The sequence below is a fragment of the Gavia stellata genome, chromosome 4 (assembly GCF_030936135.1).
Source record: "Gavia stellata isolate bGavSte3 chromosome 4, bGavSte3.hap2, whole genome shotgun sequence".
Taxonomy (NCBI): Eukaryota; Metazoa; Chordata; class Aves; order Gaviiformes; family Gaviidae; genus Gavia; species Gavia stellata.
Genome location: NC_082597.1, coordinates 23885584 through 23906584, shown reverse-complemented (window position 1 = coordinate 23906584; position 21001 = coordinate 23885584). Strand labels below are relative to the sequence as shown.

Sequence of the window (21001 nt, the reverse complement as noted above, 5' to 3'; positions counted from 1 at the left end):
TCTTAAAAAGGGATGATAGGACTTAAGCTTGCTATGCTCGCTAATTTAGATTTGCTCTTCCACATTATCAGTGGTGGGAGATCTGTAGTTCATCTTCAGACAGCTGTATTTCTGTAAAAGGTAGCCCAAGCTCAGGAAATTAGATTCCACCTGAGCTTGCAGTAAGCAACATAGCTGTATGAAGGCTTCGTTGGTCACATAATAGGCTGCAACTACAGAGACACGCGACAGTGACTGACCATGCTGTAGGGACACACTGAGGTCCACACTCAGAAGTAATGTCTCCTGGTCTTTTGCTTGAGTGGTCCTCTCAAAGGTACTCCAAGCTGCTCAAAGTGCTGTGTAGAAGTATCTCCTCTGATCAGCCTAGGAGTCATATATTCTACCCTGTTTTGCAAGTAGTCATATTTATCATATGAGTTCACTGGAACATGGCAACCTCCTACAGCACAGGGTAATCTTTTCTCTTTGGAATAAGTATCATCCAAAGCCATAATAAGCTTACCAGATGTTTCTGTCATCAGTGTGTCATAAGAGATCACGCACGCATTACCCACTCCCTTCAGAATTTTTAGTATACAATGTCTCTATGCAGCTAGTCAATCCTTTCTCTTCTCCCATTGTCCTCCATTTGGGTGTTTTTCGTATCCAAAATGTTAACTTGAATAGCATGTATACTCAAGAACGGACACAAACTGATGTTTTCTGCTCTTTCCCTTGCACTCTTTGGCACAATTGACAAGAACAGGAAACTACTTTGGAAGCTACAGAATCTATGTGTCCCAGAGTGCCAAAATTAAGCTTGCACAAAATCTTCAGTCATGAAAACACCACATTTACAGAGAGTTATCTTTTGTATCTTTGTCAACTTGCATAGATTTTATTCTAAGGAAAATGGAAATTAATTTACCATAAAAATTAACTGAAAGCAGAAATAAGGAAATTAGATGAAGTATCTGATGTGGCTTCATCAAATAATCCACTACAGCAGTTGTGGCTCTTTGCCTCCTTTGAAATGTCCTGTGTGATATGAAATAGTACATAACCAAAAGGAACTCCACACTTCTTAGTAATGAATTAAATCTTTTTTTGTGTATGTGCTGACCTGTTCCATTGGACTTCATGGTACCAAAATAATCACAATATCTTGCTGAATCTCCAGAAGTGTACATTTGAATTTGACCTTGAAGCAGTCAGGCAGTTGGACCATTGTAGGTCCCTTCCAACTGAAATTATTCTATTCTATTCTATTCTATTCTATTCTATTCTATTCTATTCTATTCTGTTCTGTTCTGTTCTGTTCTAGCCCTTGATGCACAGCTTGCATGATGACCATGTAGTAATGGCTGGTCAGATCACAGAATCAAATGTAGCTGTAATTAATCTTTGCGATACAAATCCCCTGCATGCCTTGGGTATGCAAGTATGTCTTCAAACACATGGATTAACCCACTCTTGAACTCGAGAATGTGGCTTAACATACCTTAAATCCACACAGAAAACTTTTATTTAAACTGAAGTTTGAAAGTAGATCTTCAGACCTGGACTTGTAGGAATACTGGGAACAGAGCTGAAGACCACTGACCTGGCACTCTTTCATGCTGTGAAAAATAATCAGGTTCTATGTACAAAGCAGCAATGTTTTCTGTACAGTGATCATGTGAAAGTCTGTCCAATGGTAAACTTTCAGGACAATGATTCCACCAGATGTCCTGCCCACCTTAATCAACATTATTAGTGACCCAAAAGTCATTTGCTGAGATTTTATTCAATATTCCCACACATAATTTTCCATCTCTGACAGCTAGTTTCTCCTCATCTGCATATTCGATGCAGAACATCACAGAAATAAAAAGGTAAGCCATTACTAAAACTTTTTGCCTGTGCACAGTTCTAGAAGACCTCTTATGACAATCTTTAGCTAGTCATTCATTCTCATTACGCAGAAAGAAAATCCAGGAAGGTTGTTCAGCGAAAACAGAAACTTGCTACCTCCATAAACTTTCCAGAACAGCTACTGGATGTTTTGTTTCTTCTCAGAGTTGTTCAGTAATCTTAGAGGACAATTGACTATATGTCAAAAAGACAAGGAAGGATGTTTTTGTATATTGAGTGAAAAGATAAACACAGCATGAAGGGGATGGACTTTGCATGAACTGTATATATCTACTAGATACAAAATAGTGAGGATTAGGAAATCAAGTGCAACGTGGCTGGATTTACAGCCGAATATTTTGGGTGTATTCAAATTTTAGACTTCTAGCCTTTCCAAACCACCAACTCCTTTTCTTAAGCTTCTCTCCAGCCTGCTCTCCAGAACAGCTCCCTAAAAACAGCCAACCCACTGTTTGTAAAAACACTTCCTCATCATTTGTTCTGTATCTGTGAAATACCTACATCTCTTAGTAGATAGCTGCTTATTCATCTGAAATAAGCAGACATGATCTCTGAAACTGCAGACAAGTGGATTTTTAATAGACTGCAACAGGGGGTGACTTGTGTAAGTGAAAAAACAGGGAAACAAGACCTGTCTTTGAAAATTACATGTAGTCTAGTTTCCTTAATGTTCTTTGACAAACTAGGTACTTTAAGCTTTTAGGAAGCAACAGAGGTTTTTCTTTTCTTTTTCTTTCTTTTTTTAACACAGATATCGCTCACACACTTTAATTAGATTGTGAGCAAAATGCAGTCATCATCTGAATAAGAAAACATGTATATTTCAACTTCTTTCCTTAGAGTGTGCGACTCTTCAAAATAAGTGAAAGAGGCCTTGGTTAAGGGAAAAAAAAAAAAAGAGAGAGAGAGAGGGATGAATTGTGAAAAAGTGATTTCAACAAGCAGTCAATAAGGCATAGAGTGTGGGGCCTCTGTGAAATATCCTTCACCCAAGTGGATGGCTTTGTCGGAGGAAGAGAGTATTGTTTACCAGAGGTGAAAAGCTAGAATTAGAAAAAAAATCACAAAGAAAATAAGCACACTGGTGCTCTGAAACACATCACTGCTGGCTAATCTGACAGGTTAGATCGAAGTTACTTGCTTATACTCTGTCATTTTAAACAGCATGGTAGTGTTAACTGCAGTAAAAATAGGTCTTGGCGTTGACTCTGAGGCATTACATGTGTTCGAGAGGTGCCCATGGTTTCATTTTGCAACCACAGGGGTCTAGTCTTTTGTCAATGTGTGTTCACAACTTCTTTAACATTAAGAGGAATATGTGTGTTCAGCCATGGGCAAAGAGGCCCAAAGAGCTTGTGTTAATATTCAGATGACACAATTAAAATCAAGCTTAATCCTCTTCATGCTGTAGATAAAAACTCTAGCATAATTTTACAAAAGCTTTTATTTCAGTCATGTATAGGAGACAGAAATCATTAATTAGGCTTACAGTAAAACAGTGTTCTGCAAGGTACTAGTACGTTCTGTAGCATGAAATCGACAGCACTTAAAAATATATTTGTTGCAATTTTAAAAAAAAATCTATCCAAAGTAGATCTTCAGCCTACTGTCAATGTTTTGAAATAGAAAAACATTTTTCCAGCAGACAGGTATAGAAACCACATTAACTCATGTCATACAGAAGAGGCCTGTTCAACTGCAGTTTTGCCATTTCCTTGTATATTCTGGTGGCCTTGAGAGAAAATGGGTATAGTCACATGCTAAAATGCCTGGCTGTGATACTAAAATGCCTGGCTCTGACCCACCTTTTCAAAGCAAGTGCAGCTGGAGCAATGCCAGCTGACAGTACTTCCCTCTAGCCCACAGTCTAGCATGAAACCTGCTGCCTGGGTACAAAGAGAAAGGCCGATAAAGGGAACAGTCAACGACATCTGCTTCTTACATCCCTGCCTAGGAGACAGGAGGAAGCACCCCACATATTTCTCTTTCCTACAACTACGCTTCCTTCATGCTTAAAAACTTCTACTGCAGCAGTAAAGCAATGTATGACACTGTTTAAAGACATAATGTATTTAGCATTTTTCCTGTTTTGTATGTTTAGAAAGCCAGACCTGCCTGCCGTGTATATTTATACCATTCTCCTGGTGTGCAAGAGAATTCAAACACACATAGGGCCGTTTATTAAAGCTACACAAAAGTACAGGATAGTCAGCTCAACATAAAGCCAAGTCATATATGACTGTTATTTTAGATAAACAATGAAAAATACAGTGTCAAATTCTCCAATTATATTGTTGTATAACACAAAGGCACAAAATTGTAACTTACACAGATCCCTTCAGAAAAGCTTCTAGCAGCTTGGAAAATAGACGGGATACATATGGAGGAAGGATTAAAGGAAGGGTTAACAGCAGTTGGGGCAGTGACATCAAAGGTTTCTTGACATCATTGGCAAGACTCCCACTCACTTGAATTGGATTGTGGCTTTACCCTAATCTTTCAGAAATGGAGCACTAAACAAAGGAACTAAAACTTGGATAGATTTGAGAATGCTGGATGTAGTCAGAGGGAAAGAAAAAAAGAAAGCATTTTGTATACAGAAGTCAGAATAAAATTTTGCTAAATTTAAGAGTGAAAGTAATAAACACCAATAACAAAAAGCCAACATCAGTGTCAGTGAGGGAGAGGAGGAAGAGACACAGGGGTAAGTGCAGGGTCTAGGTACTAAGTCACACAGAAAAGAACTAGACTTTTGGACATCACGGAAGAAAAGTGGCACTGGCTGGAATGACTGTTTTATCTTGGACAAATTACAAAGTGAGCAAACAGGGAAACAAGAAAGGAGGATATAGACAGTAGCAAAAAATGAAGGTTGATGAGGACAAAGGTTATGGCTTTGGTGGTTGGAAACAGAAATTACAAGCCTCATTGACAAGGCAAATAGTGTGGAGGGAATAGCAGAGAAATTTCCAACTCGGAAATCTGGAAGCCTTGATGGAAATATGTGATCTTTGTAGGTCAATAAAATTTTATGCGGTGTGATGGCTCAAAGGGATAGAAGGTGACTGCTTCAGTCAGTCAGGAAGCTGCGTCAGACTGTAATTTGCATTGTATGTGTAGGACTTTTCCTTCTAAAGCACCATTTCAGTAGATCAGCTCTTAAGGAAAACATATGGTGCAAACAATTCCCTTACAGAGACTGTTTGAAAAGCAGTTTTGGGCTTTGGGACCAATTTCTGTATCACGCCACATTGGTTTGCCTGTGTTTTTTTGATGACTAGATTAGGAGATAGATGCTTTGCCTGCTGTGAGCTCTTCTGCTATACCTCACTCAATTACAAGTGCTAGCTTACTAGAAAAGACACTTGCAAAATGTCATGTGTTCCTCAGCTTCAGAGCTAAAAATCTTCCTATATTTGCTGTTGAACACTGTCTTTTAAGTAGTTTCCTGCTTCTCTTCTCATCTCTTTCTGACCTTGCTGTTTTGTAATTGGGAAATGTTGAGCAGTACCTATTTGAATGGCATTCACAATACCTGTGAATACCTGCGGTTATTCCATCTGAGTTCAATGGAGTTAAAAAAAGGACAATCAAGTCCCATGCCTTTTTTCCCTTCATTGTTTTCTGTAAAAAACAGATTTGTGCGGGTGCTGTGTCATCAGTTCTATCAATGAGCCTGATAACATCACTTTAATCTCATCCATATGTTTCAAAATATCAAGTAAACATGACCTTGAGAATCACCATGAAAACAATCATTTGACCATTCTACTAGGGTCATGTTTCTGGTAAACTGACTGATTATGAAATCACTCTCGAGTCTGGAAAGCATCATTTTAGGAAGAGAGAAATTCAAACTGTATGTACATACTGAAAATTTATGTCTAAAGTTAAGAGGATATTTCATAATTAATCCATTTTTAGCTGGATTACTAGGAAAAAGGATAACATTCTGCTACTGTTAAATTCTCACCCTCTTGGCTTAGCTCATACGGATCTCTCTATTGTCATTTTTATCCTTCATTAAGAAGGTTCCCTGTAAACTGAAAGAAAAATAGGCTTTCAAAAAAATAGATGTATATGGTCAATTAAAGTCTTTGATTTGTTAAAGGTGGTCATATACGTATTGAAATTGTTGCTTTCCTTGGCCTTTTAAACTAATTATTCTGGTTTCATGCAAGAAAGAGCTTACAGTTATGTAAAATGAAATATTTGTACACATACACTTACACGCATATTCAGTGTTAACAATCTAATTAAAAATTTATTCCCATAATAGATTTAGTTTTGCTTTCAAAGAGTAAGCATAAAGCTCACCACTCTGTCTGACAAGAGGAAATGGCCTCAAGTTGCGCCAGGGGAGATTCAGACTGAATATTTGGAAAAATTTCTTTACTGAGAGAGTGGTAACACACTGGAACAGGCTGCCCAGGGAGGTAGTGGAGTCACCCTCCCTGGAGGTATTCAAGGGACATGTGGACGTGGCATTGTGGGACATGGCTTGATGGGCAGGGAGGTGTGTGGTGTGTTTTTTTGTTTGTGGTTTGGTGTGGAGGTTTTTTTGTTTGTTGTTTGTTGGGTTTTTTTGTTTGTTAATGGTTGGACTTGATGATCTTACAGGTCTTTTCCAACCTTAGTGATTCTGTGATTATGTGAAATCAGACTTCCATCATTTTCTGGTTCCTATAATTTCCATTTTTATAAGATATGAATTTAACATTCACTGTCCCCTACATGAAATTTTAGATTTTTTTTTTTTATTTATCAAATCTGTTACAAATTTTACTGGGTTTATATCTAATTAAATTTCTGGGCTGGATCTTGTATTTTTATTGGATGTCCAACTTAATGGCATATTCTCAGCTACACATACTATAACAGTTCTTAAACAACAGAATGGTAACAAGGGGCTGAAACACACATCAACTTACTGTGCTTTACATAACTAACACTTTAGTTGCGTTACTATAATTGTCCTTGAAAATGCTATTAGTCTAAAGGAAATATAGGGTAATGTGGCTTTGATTAGGTGCTGATCATGAGTCAAGTTCTAGATGTAGTAGTATATGATGAGCTTGTACATGCATTGTTATTGAGGCTCAGCCTATGCATGGCTATTTACCGGGCCACAGCATTTTATCATTATCAAAATCATGATAGTGTTACGAAACCTGTGCAAAATTTGATTTATTGTAGTAGGAGATAAGAAAGATGAGAAGCTGAATATCTACTCAAGGTAAGATAAAACCCTTTTTAATTTGTTTCTTCTGTTTTTCATATATGTGCTTACTTGTTTTCAGTAAGGTAAAAGCACTGTTAAAGCTACAACAAAGGCTATTTTTGTACTGCTTCCAACTTGGCAGGAGCTAGCAAGTACAAGAAGTCTCACAAGACCATCCCAGAAAGAATTCCAACCCAACTTCTAAACAGTGTTCTATTTAAAGATTTTCTATTTTTCTTAACAACAGTAAAAGTGTAAAAGACAGTCACAATTAACGCTCTATTACCCATAGATATACTTTTTTCCCAGTATGTGGTTTTATCATATCATTCTTAACTGAAAAAAATCCCTCTTCCTGTATATTTACAAACATATTCCATTCCATTTTTCAGTAAGTGGTAAATTTGTTTAAAGATATTTTCTATACATTTTATGTTATCTGCTTTATCCAAACCAAACCAGCCCTTCTAATGCCCCAGGAATCTAAGAATTTATAAAGTGCAAGTCACTTCATTGTTTTGAAGTGATGGCTGAAAGCAATGGGGTCCTCTCAGGCTACAGGGCAGCACTGGAGCTACTCACTGAAAGATTCATTGGTCAGTAACACATCGGCCTGCTCTGGTCTCCATCTGAGACCAGATTTCAGTCTGAAATGGAAACCTGAATGAGTTTGTAGCACATACACTTCTGTGAGGATGAGCTTTTTATCAGGCATCTGAGTCCAAAAATTGCTACACATGCCTTCATTTTGAATGCAGAATAATGGACTGTATTGAATACAAAATGAGATGCAGGAGCTGCATTTGCCTCAATCCATTTTTTTATAAGGTCCCATGATGCAGCGTTTTATATTCATCCCTTGAATCCCCAAATCCATTCTTGTCGCTTACAGAGAGGCTTGCAATTGGTCAAAAGAAATATGCTTGCTTTTAATGAACTGTTAAACTGTCTGTGGTCCTCTTCAGATGCAGTGTGGCTGGGCACCAGTTGTCAGTGCTTGACCATCAGGGCGTGAAGCCGTTGAGAGCATGATTAAATTCTAAGATGTGTTATCCCCTTTTTATGCAAAACCATCAGTAACTTTGATGCTGTCCTGTGCGTAATAATGACATAGAGGGCCCCATCTCACAGTTACACTTGTAGATGAAACACACAATTGTGACAGTTTATGGCATCTTAATACCAACGAGTGATCTCTTTCTTACTGTGCAAAGATCATCTAATACAACTGGAAGGATTTCTCTTTACCTGCACGTGTTGAAGGCCATCAGATTTTTGGCACTGAACAAATCAGAGCCAAAAGATCAACATTTTTATGAGGTGAATCTGATTTCTAGAAATACAGTACATAAGGGATTTTTTTTTTTTCCAGATTATCTCTGTGAAACATTTGTGGTCTTTCACAAACTGCCCTCTGTGATTACTGATTATTCTTTTCTAAAGTAGATGAAGATGACAGAGTTACTTAGCTATCTGTGCTTCACAAAACTGTTTCTGCTTCTCGGTTAGAATTAGGTACTTATCACAGAAGCCAGCAAGTAGCCAAAAAGGTCTACTTAAAGTTCTCTGGCAAGTATTCCTTCTTCACATACCTGTTACCAACTCTCTGACAATCCCCAGGATGGGGTAGGAAGCGGATCACAGGCAAATTTAATTTTTCTGGCAGCTCCTTCCTGTCTTTGGGAAAGAAACTATCATTCATCATGGGGCCAGAAGCAAACATGTCAGACAAGAAAAACACTGGTGTTTTCCATTATGTGACAGGTGCACATCTCTTCAGTGTACACAACTAGGTACGCCAGCTCAGTACTCGTACTGGAACAGATATGCAACCATGCAGAAAAGAACAGGGTACACAACCTTCAGGTGCACACGAGTGTCTAACTGAACTGAAAAGAAGGGCTTTATATATATACTTCTTTCTTAGAGAAGCTGGCATTTTCTCTCTTCCTGATATCTTTTAATAACCTTATAATTAAAATCAGTGCTCAGTGTACATACTTTAAATGCTAGTGGCTTAATTAATTTTAAAGTAAACAGAGAAATGAAATGACAACTTGAAGACTGTAGGCATATGTTAAAACAATAAAGTTGAGTCTTTAAAATTACATATCCATTAGCTTTGCACAAAGTCCTTCATTCAGCAAGAAGAACACGTGCTGAAACTTGGGTATACACTATGCTGAGTAACAAAAAATCTAAAATAGAATTTTAAAAAGTAGCTGTATTCAGCCCTCCATAAGATTTCATTGAGCGGGTAGCACAGTCTGAAAGAAATCTTCCCCCTAGCTTTCACGCACTTTAAGCAGGCAGGTCACACCGACATGTTATGAGCAGGCAGAAGCAGAGGGACCTTTTTTCTTCGAGTCCAAGGGGATTTCAGCAAACCTTTGCAGATGCATTCCACCTGAAAATGACTTGAAAGAATTTAGGAGCTTTGCCTCTTTCTCCTCTAATCATTCACTTCTGGAACAAAGCAGCTAAACAAGGGAGCAGATGACTACCCCACAAAGAAGGCTATGCTCTTAAATTATCAAAATGAGCCTGAACAGCATCTAAGTGAAGAAAGCTGAAGATATCTTTTTGTACAGGAGATTGCCTTGGCTGACTACAGTAATCCCTTCTGATTTCTTAGTTAATCTAATGCAGTTTAGATAATTACACTATCGTTTAGATAATTACACTATAGTATAGTTTGATTTCTAAGAAAGTCAGTACTTGTCCTAAAAACAGTCAGAAATGTTTTGATAAATGTTTCTTTAAATGCAAGTCTGCCATTACAGTTAACAGTCAGTTCAGATATATTTTTCACTTTAAGTGGAAACAGTTTAAAAGTTGTGAAATTATTCTGTTTCAATTTCAAAACTGCTCTGCTTCCAAAATTAATTTTAAACTCAAAAAGATAGAAAAGTTTGAAACTGGGAAAAAAGCTTTCTAAATGCCCACAATATTTTAAATGACCCAATCCATCATTTTTGTCTCAGTTATTAGCTGATAATTCTCACTTGTGAGTCTAGTGGGAACAGGACAGCTTTTCCTAAGAAACAACTTGTGGAATGGATTCCCACAAAGTGACTTTTGAAAGAAAAGAAGATCACTATATTTAACTGGTTTCTCATTAGGAGTACCTTTTACGCAGCAATTTACACAGCCACACTGGAGAAGTATGACTACTCCTCTGTCCTCTTGCACCAGCTCATGGAAGGCTGGGGAGGGATGAGATTTGTAGGGCTGCTGCAACCATTACATTTGTTCAGCCGATGGGTGGACCCAGTGATGTCCATGACCTGCAGTGCACTGATTATCTTCACTGGCGGGGGAAAACATGCTGGCTCAGGGATAAGCAAGGAGTGAGGCACTTCCCTTACAGAGGGAAAGGGAGAAGAGGAAGAGTGGGTGACAAATTGTAACTCAGTCGTACTCTTGTTCACATATTTTTCCCCACTCTGCTTCTACAGCAGAACAACAAGTCCTAATTTCTGCTAAGGATTAGGTCACAAATCCTAGGAAATTATCAAATTTAGAAATAATTTATCTTATGAAATATTTACATTTGGAAAAACATGAAATGATAAAACATTACAAAAAGCATCTCCTTTTTTAACATACACTTCCCAGTGAAAGGAAGGGACATTTCTATCAATGTGGTGAATTTTATCTAATTTTCTATGTTCCAAAACATGCAAAAATTCAATTACTGATAGTTTTGTTTTAATCCTGCAGGTCCTCCCATATTATAAAAATTCTGAAAAAATCAGCAACAGCACAGAAATTGAGTTTTGAACAATGATAAACTGTGGAAAGTATCACTTCAGCAGTCTTCTAACTTTGGATCCTGTAATAATGAAAATTGGCAACTGTTCCAAATATCCCTCAGATTAATCCTTATGATACGCATAGTGATGGCACTAAAGATTCTGGTTTAATCAAGCCAAACATTATTCATAAAATGGAAGAAATACTAACATGATAAGTTTTATTACCTTATATTTTCCTGTAATGTATACTGCATGGACTACCTGCAGAGCTAAATCTCTGAATATGATCAGAATTAGAAGAGAATGCTTTGAGGTGAAGAAAAGGCTCAGTGCAGTCTGTTTCATTAACACAGTCTGAGGCATCATTAAGATGCTTTGTTTTCTTACAGTCACAGGAATGCATTTAGCCAAGAATTCATAACATAAAAACACAAAAAAATACATAATACAAAATACATAATACAAAATACATAAAAAAAGATGATTTGTCTAAATTTTGTAGAAATTAGGGGGAAGTAAGGGGTCTCTACCTGAATTGTCACTAGTAGGTTTTGGGGGGGTTTTTAAGCTAAGTAACATATCTTACTACACATGGAACTACCTCTCCCTCCCACTGAGAACTGAATAGCTTCCTCTTGACAACTACAACGGTAGCTTACGAGCCAAATTATTATTGAGATACTCTTGGAAGTGTTTCTAGCTTCTTTTACTGTTACTAACAGCTGGATATAAGCATAAGATCCACATGATCAGCAAATCCAGGATGAAAACTACTGGAATAGTAAGATCATAAGGATAATAATTTATGGGAAGATTTCTACCATACTTTACAACTTGTTTTGCCATTACTGCCTTTACTCTTTATGAAAAGAGAGATCAAACTTGTCAGAATAATTAGGAAATACATTAAAATTTATCTGCTTTATTAGATTGTACCTTACAATTGTTTCTGATGGGAAGAAAAGGCAGAAATCATTCAGGGTTTTCTACGGTCCTCTTTCCTTAGCAGAAAGTGCAACCTCTGTTCTCTCAAAGTATGGGAAACAAATATTCAACTTCTCATTCAAAACAGAATATTTCCAGGTTAATATAACAAATGAAGTCTTTATTGTCTGTGAATGAACGTGATTCATCCACCTGTCAAAACTGGTAAAAGGAAGGAAATTTTAAAAGTTCAGTTTGTCAAATAGGGAGGTACTTGAGACAGCCATCTATCCTCAGCTGGTTTTTGTGCAATCTGCCATTGTAACTTAATTTTACCCAGAGGTTCATTAAACAACTGTTTTAATCACTAAGCTAATTTCACTCTTTTTTTCTGTGGCATTCCAGTTATCATGACATTTTAGACATCTTTATTCCAGATGAACCCAGTACTTCCAGTGTTTTGCCATGTACACGTGCATGACATAGATGAAGGCTACGTTCACAGAATGCTTTCTCACAGAATTTCACTCCTTTTCCTCTAAAGCACCTTACTCACATTTACACAAGTGTTAGAAAATTGGTATTTTATGTCTTAGGGTTACATTTTTCATTCAGTTCAATGACGCACTGGAATAACTTAACTGTTTGTAGTGGGTTCGTTTCATAAAGCAGCAGCTGTCAAAACAGGCTTGATCACAAATGGACAAAATCATGAATTAGACAAAAAAAATCACACAGAACTTAAAGTCAATGGTCTTATTATTCTCTGCAAAACATCTGTAGAAATTACTATCTAAAAATGGTGTGTTTAATAGCACAAGGGTTTTATATTCTACTGCTTGAGATTAAGGACAAACAATAAACATTGAGTTCCATAAAAGCCACGAAACTTGGGTTATGCAAGGTTATTATGGTTTGGTATTTTAAACTTTTGTTAACTGGCCATAGATAAATATTATTTTTAATTTCTTGAATATTATATAGTAGCTTTCTCAATTTTGTATTAGTTTTAAACTTATACATAGATGGAGATAATATATATAAGTAGAAACAGCATCTGTTATAAAGGGCTCTTAAAAACGTTACAAATGTCAAGACTATAAATCAACATATTCCCCCTGAGTCTTGTCAAGTTACCTTAATTTTTACCATGTTTTCTCTTATGGATGCGTCACACCATGCAAATTCAGACATTTAACTCAGCTGTATTAACCAGGTTCCTCATATGCACAGTGGAGAGAGAAGGGTTTCCCATCCTGTGCTTCACAGCAAGAACATATGAGCAAGATTTACAGTCTGTCTGCAGAAATGTACTTATGCTTATTTACATGGCCTTCATCATGCATATTCGAAGTTTGACAGACAGCAACACTCAATTTATGGACTTGTGCCAACTGTACAGGCTTATAATCTTTCTATTTCTATCCAGAATCTCTCAGCAAATTTACACTTCTGGGAACTGATCCCAAGGCCACTAAATGTAAAGGTAATCTTTCCATGACAATCTATGAGTTTTGGATTTAGACACCTGTTCTTAACATTAATGATCTTATTTTTTTGTTTGTCAGTGGAAATATTTTGACAGTGAAATAAAAATAAAAGCTTCTCAAAATGGCTTCTACTTACTCTGTGTTGATGGAGTAGTTAATTAAGTAAATATAACCTCTTTCAAAAAATGCATAATAACTTCTGCTATTGTTGTAAGCACTACTAATGTTTAGGAAAACAGAAGTTCCTCAAAACATTTTAGAGAAGTTTTAACTACTCTTTACTCAAACAGAAGTTGTCTAAAGCTAGTAGTTCAATGAATTGCTAGTTGGAAGTACATCTGGCTTGTAATGAATGCTATGTGAAATGTTATTACCGTCAAAATTTCAAAAAAGGAACCATTGCTTTTAAAGAGTACTTTAAGTTCCCCAGCTTTGTTCCATTCCCTCTGAACAAACTCAAGCCATAAAAAAAAATAATTTCAGGATTCTAAAATCAACTGCAAAGTGAGTAAGTGCCTAACAAAAGTCTGTTTATTTTCTCTTTCATTTCTTTTATTTCTTTCATCCTCAAAAAGGATCATAATACCAAATTTCAAATAAGATAGTCTATAATGTATTAGTTTGGTTTTAAAATGCTTTTCTTGGTGTTATTCATTAACTGAGAAGCCTACAAGTAACTTGGAGTTTATTCAGACAATGTATATATGTGTGCACTAAGATATGACATTTTTGTCCTGTTCAGTCAAGCAATTTAATTGTATGAATGCATGAGCTACTATGATGATGTCCATAAGACTCTGTGTGGAAACATGTTTTTATTTGCAGAAAAAAGTAGAAGCATTGTGAAAAGAATTATATAAATTACAGAGCTACTGTATTAGCATATTAATTTGTTTTTTTCCTTCTGAAAGTCATTATCTGAAGAATAACAAATCATTTAGAAAAAAAGCAACTAACAAGTGAAATTTAGTGTTAGAGGCTGTGCAATTTAGTACAATTTGTGTGTTCAGTCTTGGGTTTCATAAAAGAAATGCAAAAGAGGTGTTCATTAATCTCATATTTAAGGGTCAAAACCAAATCATCCTTTACTACAAGCTAAGATGAACCAATGCTGTAAATCAAAACTCACTGTTTAGTTTCCAGCAAAGTACTATTTTCTGTGTTTCAATACTCAGAAATACACTTCTTTTGTTATAGGTACTTGCCATAAAACTCAATGGCCCAAGCTATTAAAACAAAAAGTACCACACATTTTTATATCAAAGTATTTTTTGACATAAGCCTACACATACAAAAAAGTCAGAATTTAAACACAGTTCACCTAAACATGTTTTCTATATCAAACAGGGGTTTTTTATCTTTACTTACTGTACCTACAATATGCCATTACCTCAATACTCACTTCTGACTTAATCCAAAGGCCATGGAAATCAAGCCTGATCCATTTCAGCAAACCTTCTTACTTCAAATTTAGCAAGGAAAATGTTTTTCTGCCACACTCTCTCCCCCATATGATTCCTCTGCTTGAATTAACAGGTATTTTATCAAGCTATACAGATATATTCTTTAATTCTGCAGGCAAGAGTGCCCTCTAAACCAGAGACATGTCAAACTTTTGCACCATTATAAGTGGACACATGCTGACTTTTCCAATTAAATTAATTAAATAAAAATGTGTATTTAAAAACATTATAAAAATCACCTGCTAGAAGAAAAAGAGAAAGACTTTATGTAAAAGACTGACAATTTTAATTTCTTATTTTTAATGTTTTTCAAATCTCGCAGTTTTGCAGTTTTGAAGGTTGATGCTGGTATTATTGCTCTTTCCTACCTAACTTGTCATTTTCACCACTATCAGCTGGATAAAAACTCACACAGTCGACATTTACCTCTGCCTTCCCATTAGAACTGAGAGAAGGAGAGTTAAATGTCTGACATGTTTGGTACTGCTCACCATGACTAATATCAGGAAAGACCATGCCAGTTGAACAAGGAATAACAGATATCCAAGTATGCAACATTTAGTTTCTCATTAAGAGGTCAGGAAATAATAATTAGCTCTGAAATAATAATTAGTGAATTACGCTTTATATGATTTTACATACACTTCATTCACTCCTATACTTTTCTTTTTTTAAGTTATAAGTGTCAACCAGGTAGAAAAGTAATTCTTTTCAGTCTGCCCAGGCATTCTTCTTCATAATTTTTGACAATTGTAAGTTGATCTTCTTAGACTTTTGAAATGCAACCATTTCTATCAGATCTGTGGACAATAACGAAGATTTATAGTGCTTCATGTAACAGGCTAGAGCATTGCTGAAGGGTAATAATAAATGTTAGAAGAAACAGCCATTTAAGGATATATTGAGAAAATGTCAACATTATTATGCCAGACACACCACAACCACATTCAGTTTCTTGTATTAAAATATAGGAAACCTACCTTCTGAATAATATCTTTTATTATCTGTGAATTCTGAGAATTTGTTTGCAATTAGCATTCAGAATTACTCATTTGTAAGAGTGAAAACATTGTAGTGCTACAAGTATTGCGAGATGAAAATAAGAAGAGGGCAGTATTTGATTTGCAAACTTATCATCACTTACCTTCTCTGCTGATTGGGCCGTACCAAAAAAGATTGGAATAAAAGCTAACCAAATTATGCAGGTTGTGTACATGGTAAATCCAATGGGTTTTGCTTCGTTGAAGGTCTCTGGAACCCCTCTTGTTTTAATAGCATAAACAGTGCATGTGACCATCAAGAGAATACTGTATCCAAGGGAACAAATGAGAGAAAGATCTGAAATGTCACATTTGAGAACTCCCCTGGCATTTTCTGGTTCAAGTGTCCTCTGCTCTCCATAGTCTACAATGATATGTGGTGGATCGATAGCAAACCAGATGAAGACTCCAATAAGCTGCATGGATATGAGGCTGAAAGTGATCACCAGCTGGGAAGCTGGACTAATAAATTTGGGAGCTGTGACAGACTTTTTACCTTGCTCAAATATTCTGTGAATCCTGTTTGTTTTGGTAAGCAAGGCAGCATAGCTGAAACACATGCCAAGTCCTAAAAAGATCCTTCGAAACGAGCAGACCACTGTATCAGGAGCCGCAATCATTAAAAAAGTAATGGAATAACAGAGAAAAATCCCAGTCAAAAGCACGTAACTGAGCTCCCGTCCAGAGGCCCTGACGATCGGTGTGTCATTGTACCGGACAAAGGTCACAATCACAAAGGTGGTGGCAATTATACCAAGAATAGCTATGAAGACGGGCACGATGGCCCAAGGAGAATGCCACTCCAGTTTGATTATAGGGATAAGCTGGCAATCTGTACGGTTGGCATTTGGTCTCTTATTGATCGGGCACAGTTCACAGTTGAATTCATCCACCTGGTAATGGTACCCCTCACAGCGCTCGCAGTGCCAGCAGCAGGGCACTCCCTTCACGGTTTTCTTTCTTTCCCCAGCTTTACAGGGCAGGCTGCAGACAGATGCTGGATGAGCATGTTCTCTATTAGCCCACTGCATGTCTTCTACCTGTGGGTATAAAAAATTAATGAGCCTTCTATTTTCCCCCATTTATAATATCCTAATCCTGGCCACAGGTTTGTCATCAATCACTACACGCTGACAGTACAAATACAGTTTACCATAATAAGAAACCTGTTTCTTTCCCTTGTATTGACTTTATGAAAGTGTTAAATGATTGCGTCCAATAAATCATTCATGCCACAGGCTTGATGAGTGTCATTAGTTTCTATTTACCTCTTTACTGCTGATGAAACTGACGTCTGTAAGATATTTATTGACTCCAGGCTAGTCTAAAAGCAAAAAGCCCTGTACACAGTGCTTTAAAAGTTAATCACATGCAAATATAAATACCAGTAGTTCTCAAACATTTAATTACAAAATAAGGCTATGTGATTTTCAGGTAAGTTTCTGGTACAGTAAAGAAATAGATTAAAATCTTGCATCAGCTCTGGCAGAACAAAGAGTGCCAGAAAACAGATCCGTGATGCCACCTCTTCCACAAATGTGGATATTTTATAGTTTTCCACTTTCTAAGTCTTGAAATGCACAAGGGTGGTTTATTTACATTTCTAGAAGACAAAAAATGAGTATATACTGCTTTCTGAATAATAATGGAAAAAGATTCATGGCTACTACTTTAGTCCTCCTGATTTAAAAAGTTCAAATATCTTTTTGTAGTATAGCACAGATGCACACAATGTAGTCTTGTTTTGGAAATCCCTGATTTCTCCACAGCAGCGCACTAACAAAATATACTTTTTTCATCCACTTATCTACTCTTCCTGTATACTCCCCCTCCCCCCCCCATTAAAATCTGAATAGGAAATTCATGGATTTAAAGCATTTCCTGCTGAAAATTATCATTCAGTTTGGTCCCAGCTCTCCTTATCCCACCCTTAGTAAAACCGTCTTCTGCAAGAGGTCACATTGAATGTACCTGGAGCAAAGTGCTATTTGTAGGCACCAGAATCACTCTGTGTTGCTCCCATGCTCTGCCTTTCATTCCTTTGTTAGGTGGTAAGCAACTCAAGGACAAAAGACTTGCCTTGTTTTTGCCTATTAAGTGCTTAGCACTTTTGTTTAATTTGGAGGCTTTATTTATAAGTGAAGCAGCAGTAACAAAACTTCACGTGTCAGGAATGTTTTCAGTTCCTTCTGGAGGAGGACAGAATGAGGACAGCTTATCAAGGGGGATAATTTTGGCCTTAAGGGTTTATTTTTCAAGCAATTCTTCAACAGATTTGAGAGAAAATCACAATGTAACATTGCGTGCCTCATTTGTCTTCCTCGGAGAGCGGGAGCACCAGTTACAGCACCACACAGCGTGAATAAAGCAGCAATAAGCAGCCAGGCTCTTTGTCTCCTCTGTCCACTCTTCTGTACAGTGCAGGACTTTGCTGTTATTCACCACTGAAAGGGGCAAACTAAGGATCCCAGAGTAACAAGGAGGCAAGAAACTTGCTCATACAACCAGCTCTGTGAATCCCCAGGGTCACTCAAGGACTTCAGTGGGGTTTGGATTGGTCCCGAGCCTATAGAAGTGAACCATATTTTATATCAAGGACTGTGCTAATTACACAAAATGCAGCATCTGGTGACTATCTAAAAGGAAATCATTTAAGTAATTAGCTTGCTAAAAGCCATAAGAATAATCCAGTTGTATGAAACAGTTTTGATAGAGCCCTAGCAGAGCACTTGACACTCTAAGAAAATATTCACCTCTGTTACAGTCTCCTGGTTTTAATCACTGAAATTCTCAAAGTCTGCATAACCCCTACTGTTTCATCTACTAGACAAGAGAGAAAACATGTTATGATGAAATCAGTGTGATAGCAAAGACATATTCTCCTTCACAGTGTTATTAGGAGAATAAATACATCAAAGCTTGCGATTTAGTCAGATACTATGATAATGGGGGCAACAGGAGGCCATGGTCATTAATCCAGATCTGTGGATAAGTTTGGGATGACTCAAGAAAGAACAGTACTGCATATTTGCCAGATTACAGCACACAATATAGAATCACCAGGAGAGTACACAATGCCTGATCCAGCATAAACTTAGAATGGCATGGACAGGCGATATCTAATCTGGCAGAAAGCCTGACAGGATAAAGGTAAGGTGTCCAATTTTTTTAACACATTTGAACTAGCAAAGTGAGTTTATACCAGATCAGCATTTAATACCATGAGGCTACAATGTTTCTTTTCTGGCATTAAGCATCCTAAGGCCACATTTACTGTATTGTGAATCCACAGCTTAGGTACACAGAATTCCTTTGTGCCTTTCAGAGTTTCTACCTTAATAAAAGAAAAAAGAAAATAATATCTTTTTATTGCACAGCTAGTTATGATTTCACATACTTTTGTCTTGATGATGCTTTAATTGAGTAAAAACATGCTTAAAAACTCCTCCTGGTTGGCAATATATTAGAGTGCCTCAGGTTACACATCCCAGTGGCAAACAAGGATCATAAATTCCTATTTCTGAAGGTCATTGGTAAAGATTCATACTATGTTTTTCATTCTACTACATCTGACACATAAACTACACAAGATATAATTTCCAGCATGGCAATACGGGGTTATGAATGTTGAAAAACTCGCTGGCTAAACAAACTGGAGTCTTTTTTTTTAAATAATTATGAATATAAGCACTATTAGCTGTTAGCGCTCGAACAAATCCAACAACAATGGACTTCTAAAGCATAAAAAATTCCAAATCAGTATAGAGAATAACCAGAATGGATGGCTGGTACAGGTGCATTTTACAAGATATACAAGTTATGTCTTACAGAATCACAGAATCACTAAGGTTGGAAAAGACCTGTAAGATCATCAAGTCCAACCATCAACCAAACAACACCATGCCCGTTAAACCATGTCCCCCAATGCCTTGTGCACACATTCCTTGAAAGCTTCCAGTGGCGGTGACTCCACCACTTCCCTAGGCACCTTATTCCAGTGTCTCACCACTCTCTCTGTCAAGAAATTTTTCCTAATATCAAGTCTAAACCTCCCTTGGAGCCATTTCCTCTTGTCCTGTCACTCGTCACTTGAGAAAAGAGGCCAACACCCACCTCTCTGCAACCCCCTTTCAGGTAGTTGTAGAGAGCGATAAGGTCTCCCCTCAGCCTCCTCTTCTGCAGACTGAACAACCCCAGTTCCCTCAGCCACTCCTCAGAAGACTTGTGCTCCAGACCCCTCACCAGCTTCGTCGCCCTTCTCTGGACACGCTCCAGCACCTCAATGTCCTTCTTGGAGTGAGGGGCCCAAAACTGTACACAGGATTCAAGATGCGGCCTCACCAGAGCCGAGTACAGAGGCATGATCACCTCCCTGCTCCTGCTGGCCACACTATTTCTGATACAGGCCGCGATGCCGTTGCCCTTCTTGGCCACCTGGGCACACTGCTGGCTCATATTCAGCCGGCTGTCAATCAACACCCCCAGGTCATTTTCTGCAGGTCAGCTTTCCAGCCACTCTTCCCCAAGCCTGTAGCTTTGCATGGGGTTGTTGTGACCCAAGTGCAAGACCCAGCACTTGGCCTTGTTGAACCTCATACAACTGGCCTTGGCCCATTGGTCGAGCCTGTCCAGATCCCTCTGCAGAGCCTTCCTACCCTCAAGCAGATCAACACTCCCACCCAGCTTGGTGTCATCTGCAAACTTGCTGAGGGAGCACTGGATCCCCTCATCCAGATCATCGATAAAGGTATTAAACAAGACCGGCCCCAAAACTGAGCCCTGGGGGACTCTGATCGTGACTGACCGCCAACTGGATTTGGCTCCATTCACCACAACTCTCTGGGCTCATCCATCCAGCCAGTTCTTTACCCAGTGAAGAGTGCACCTGTCTAAGCCACGAGTCGCCAGCTTCTCCAGGAGAATACTGTGGGGAACAGTGTCAAAGGCTTTACTGAAGTCCAGGTAGACAACATCAACAGCCTTCCCCTCATCCACTAGGCGGGTCACCTGGTCATAGAAGGAGATCAGGTTGGTCAAGCAGGACCTGCCTTTCATGAACCCATGCTGGCTGGGCCTGATCCCTTGGTTGTCCTGCACGTGCCCTGTGAGCGCCCTCAGGATGAACCTCTCCAGAATCTTCCCCAGCACCGAGGTCAGGCTGACAGGCCTGTAGTTCCCTGGATCCTCCTTCCAGCCCTTCTTGTAGATG

The 21001-nt window shown here is 37.9% G+C and overlaps 1 protein-coding gene across 1 annotated transcript in view; it reads right to left on the bottom strand.

Moving 5' to 3' along the window:
• GRM8 (glutamate metabotropic receptor 8) overlaps positions 1 to 21001 on the bottom strand; it is a 360444-nt gene that overhangs the window by 42098 nt on the left and 297345 nt on the right. Inside the window, exon 8 of the mRNA XM_059815960.1 lies at positions 15897 to 16832. Coding sequence (XP_059671943.1) covers positions 15897 to 16832 — 936 coding nt within the window. The remainder of the gene's footprint in view (positions 1 to 15896; positions 16833 to 21001) is intronic.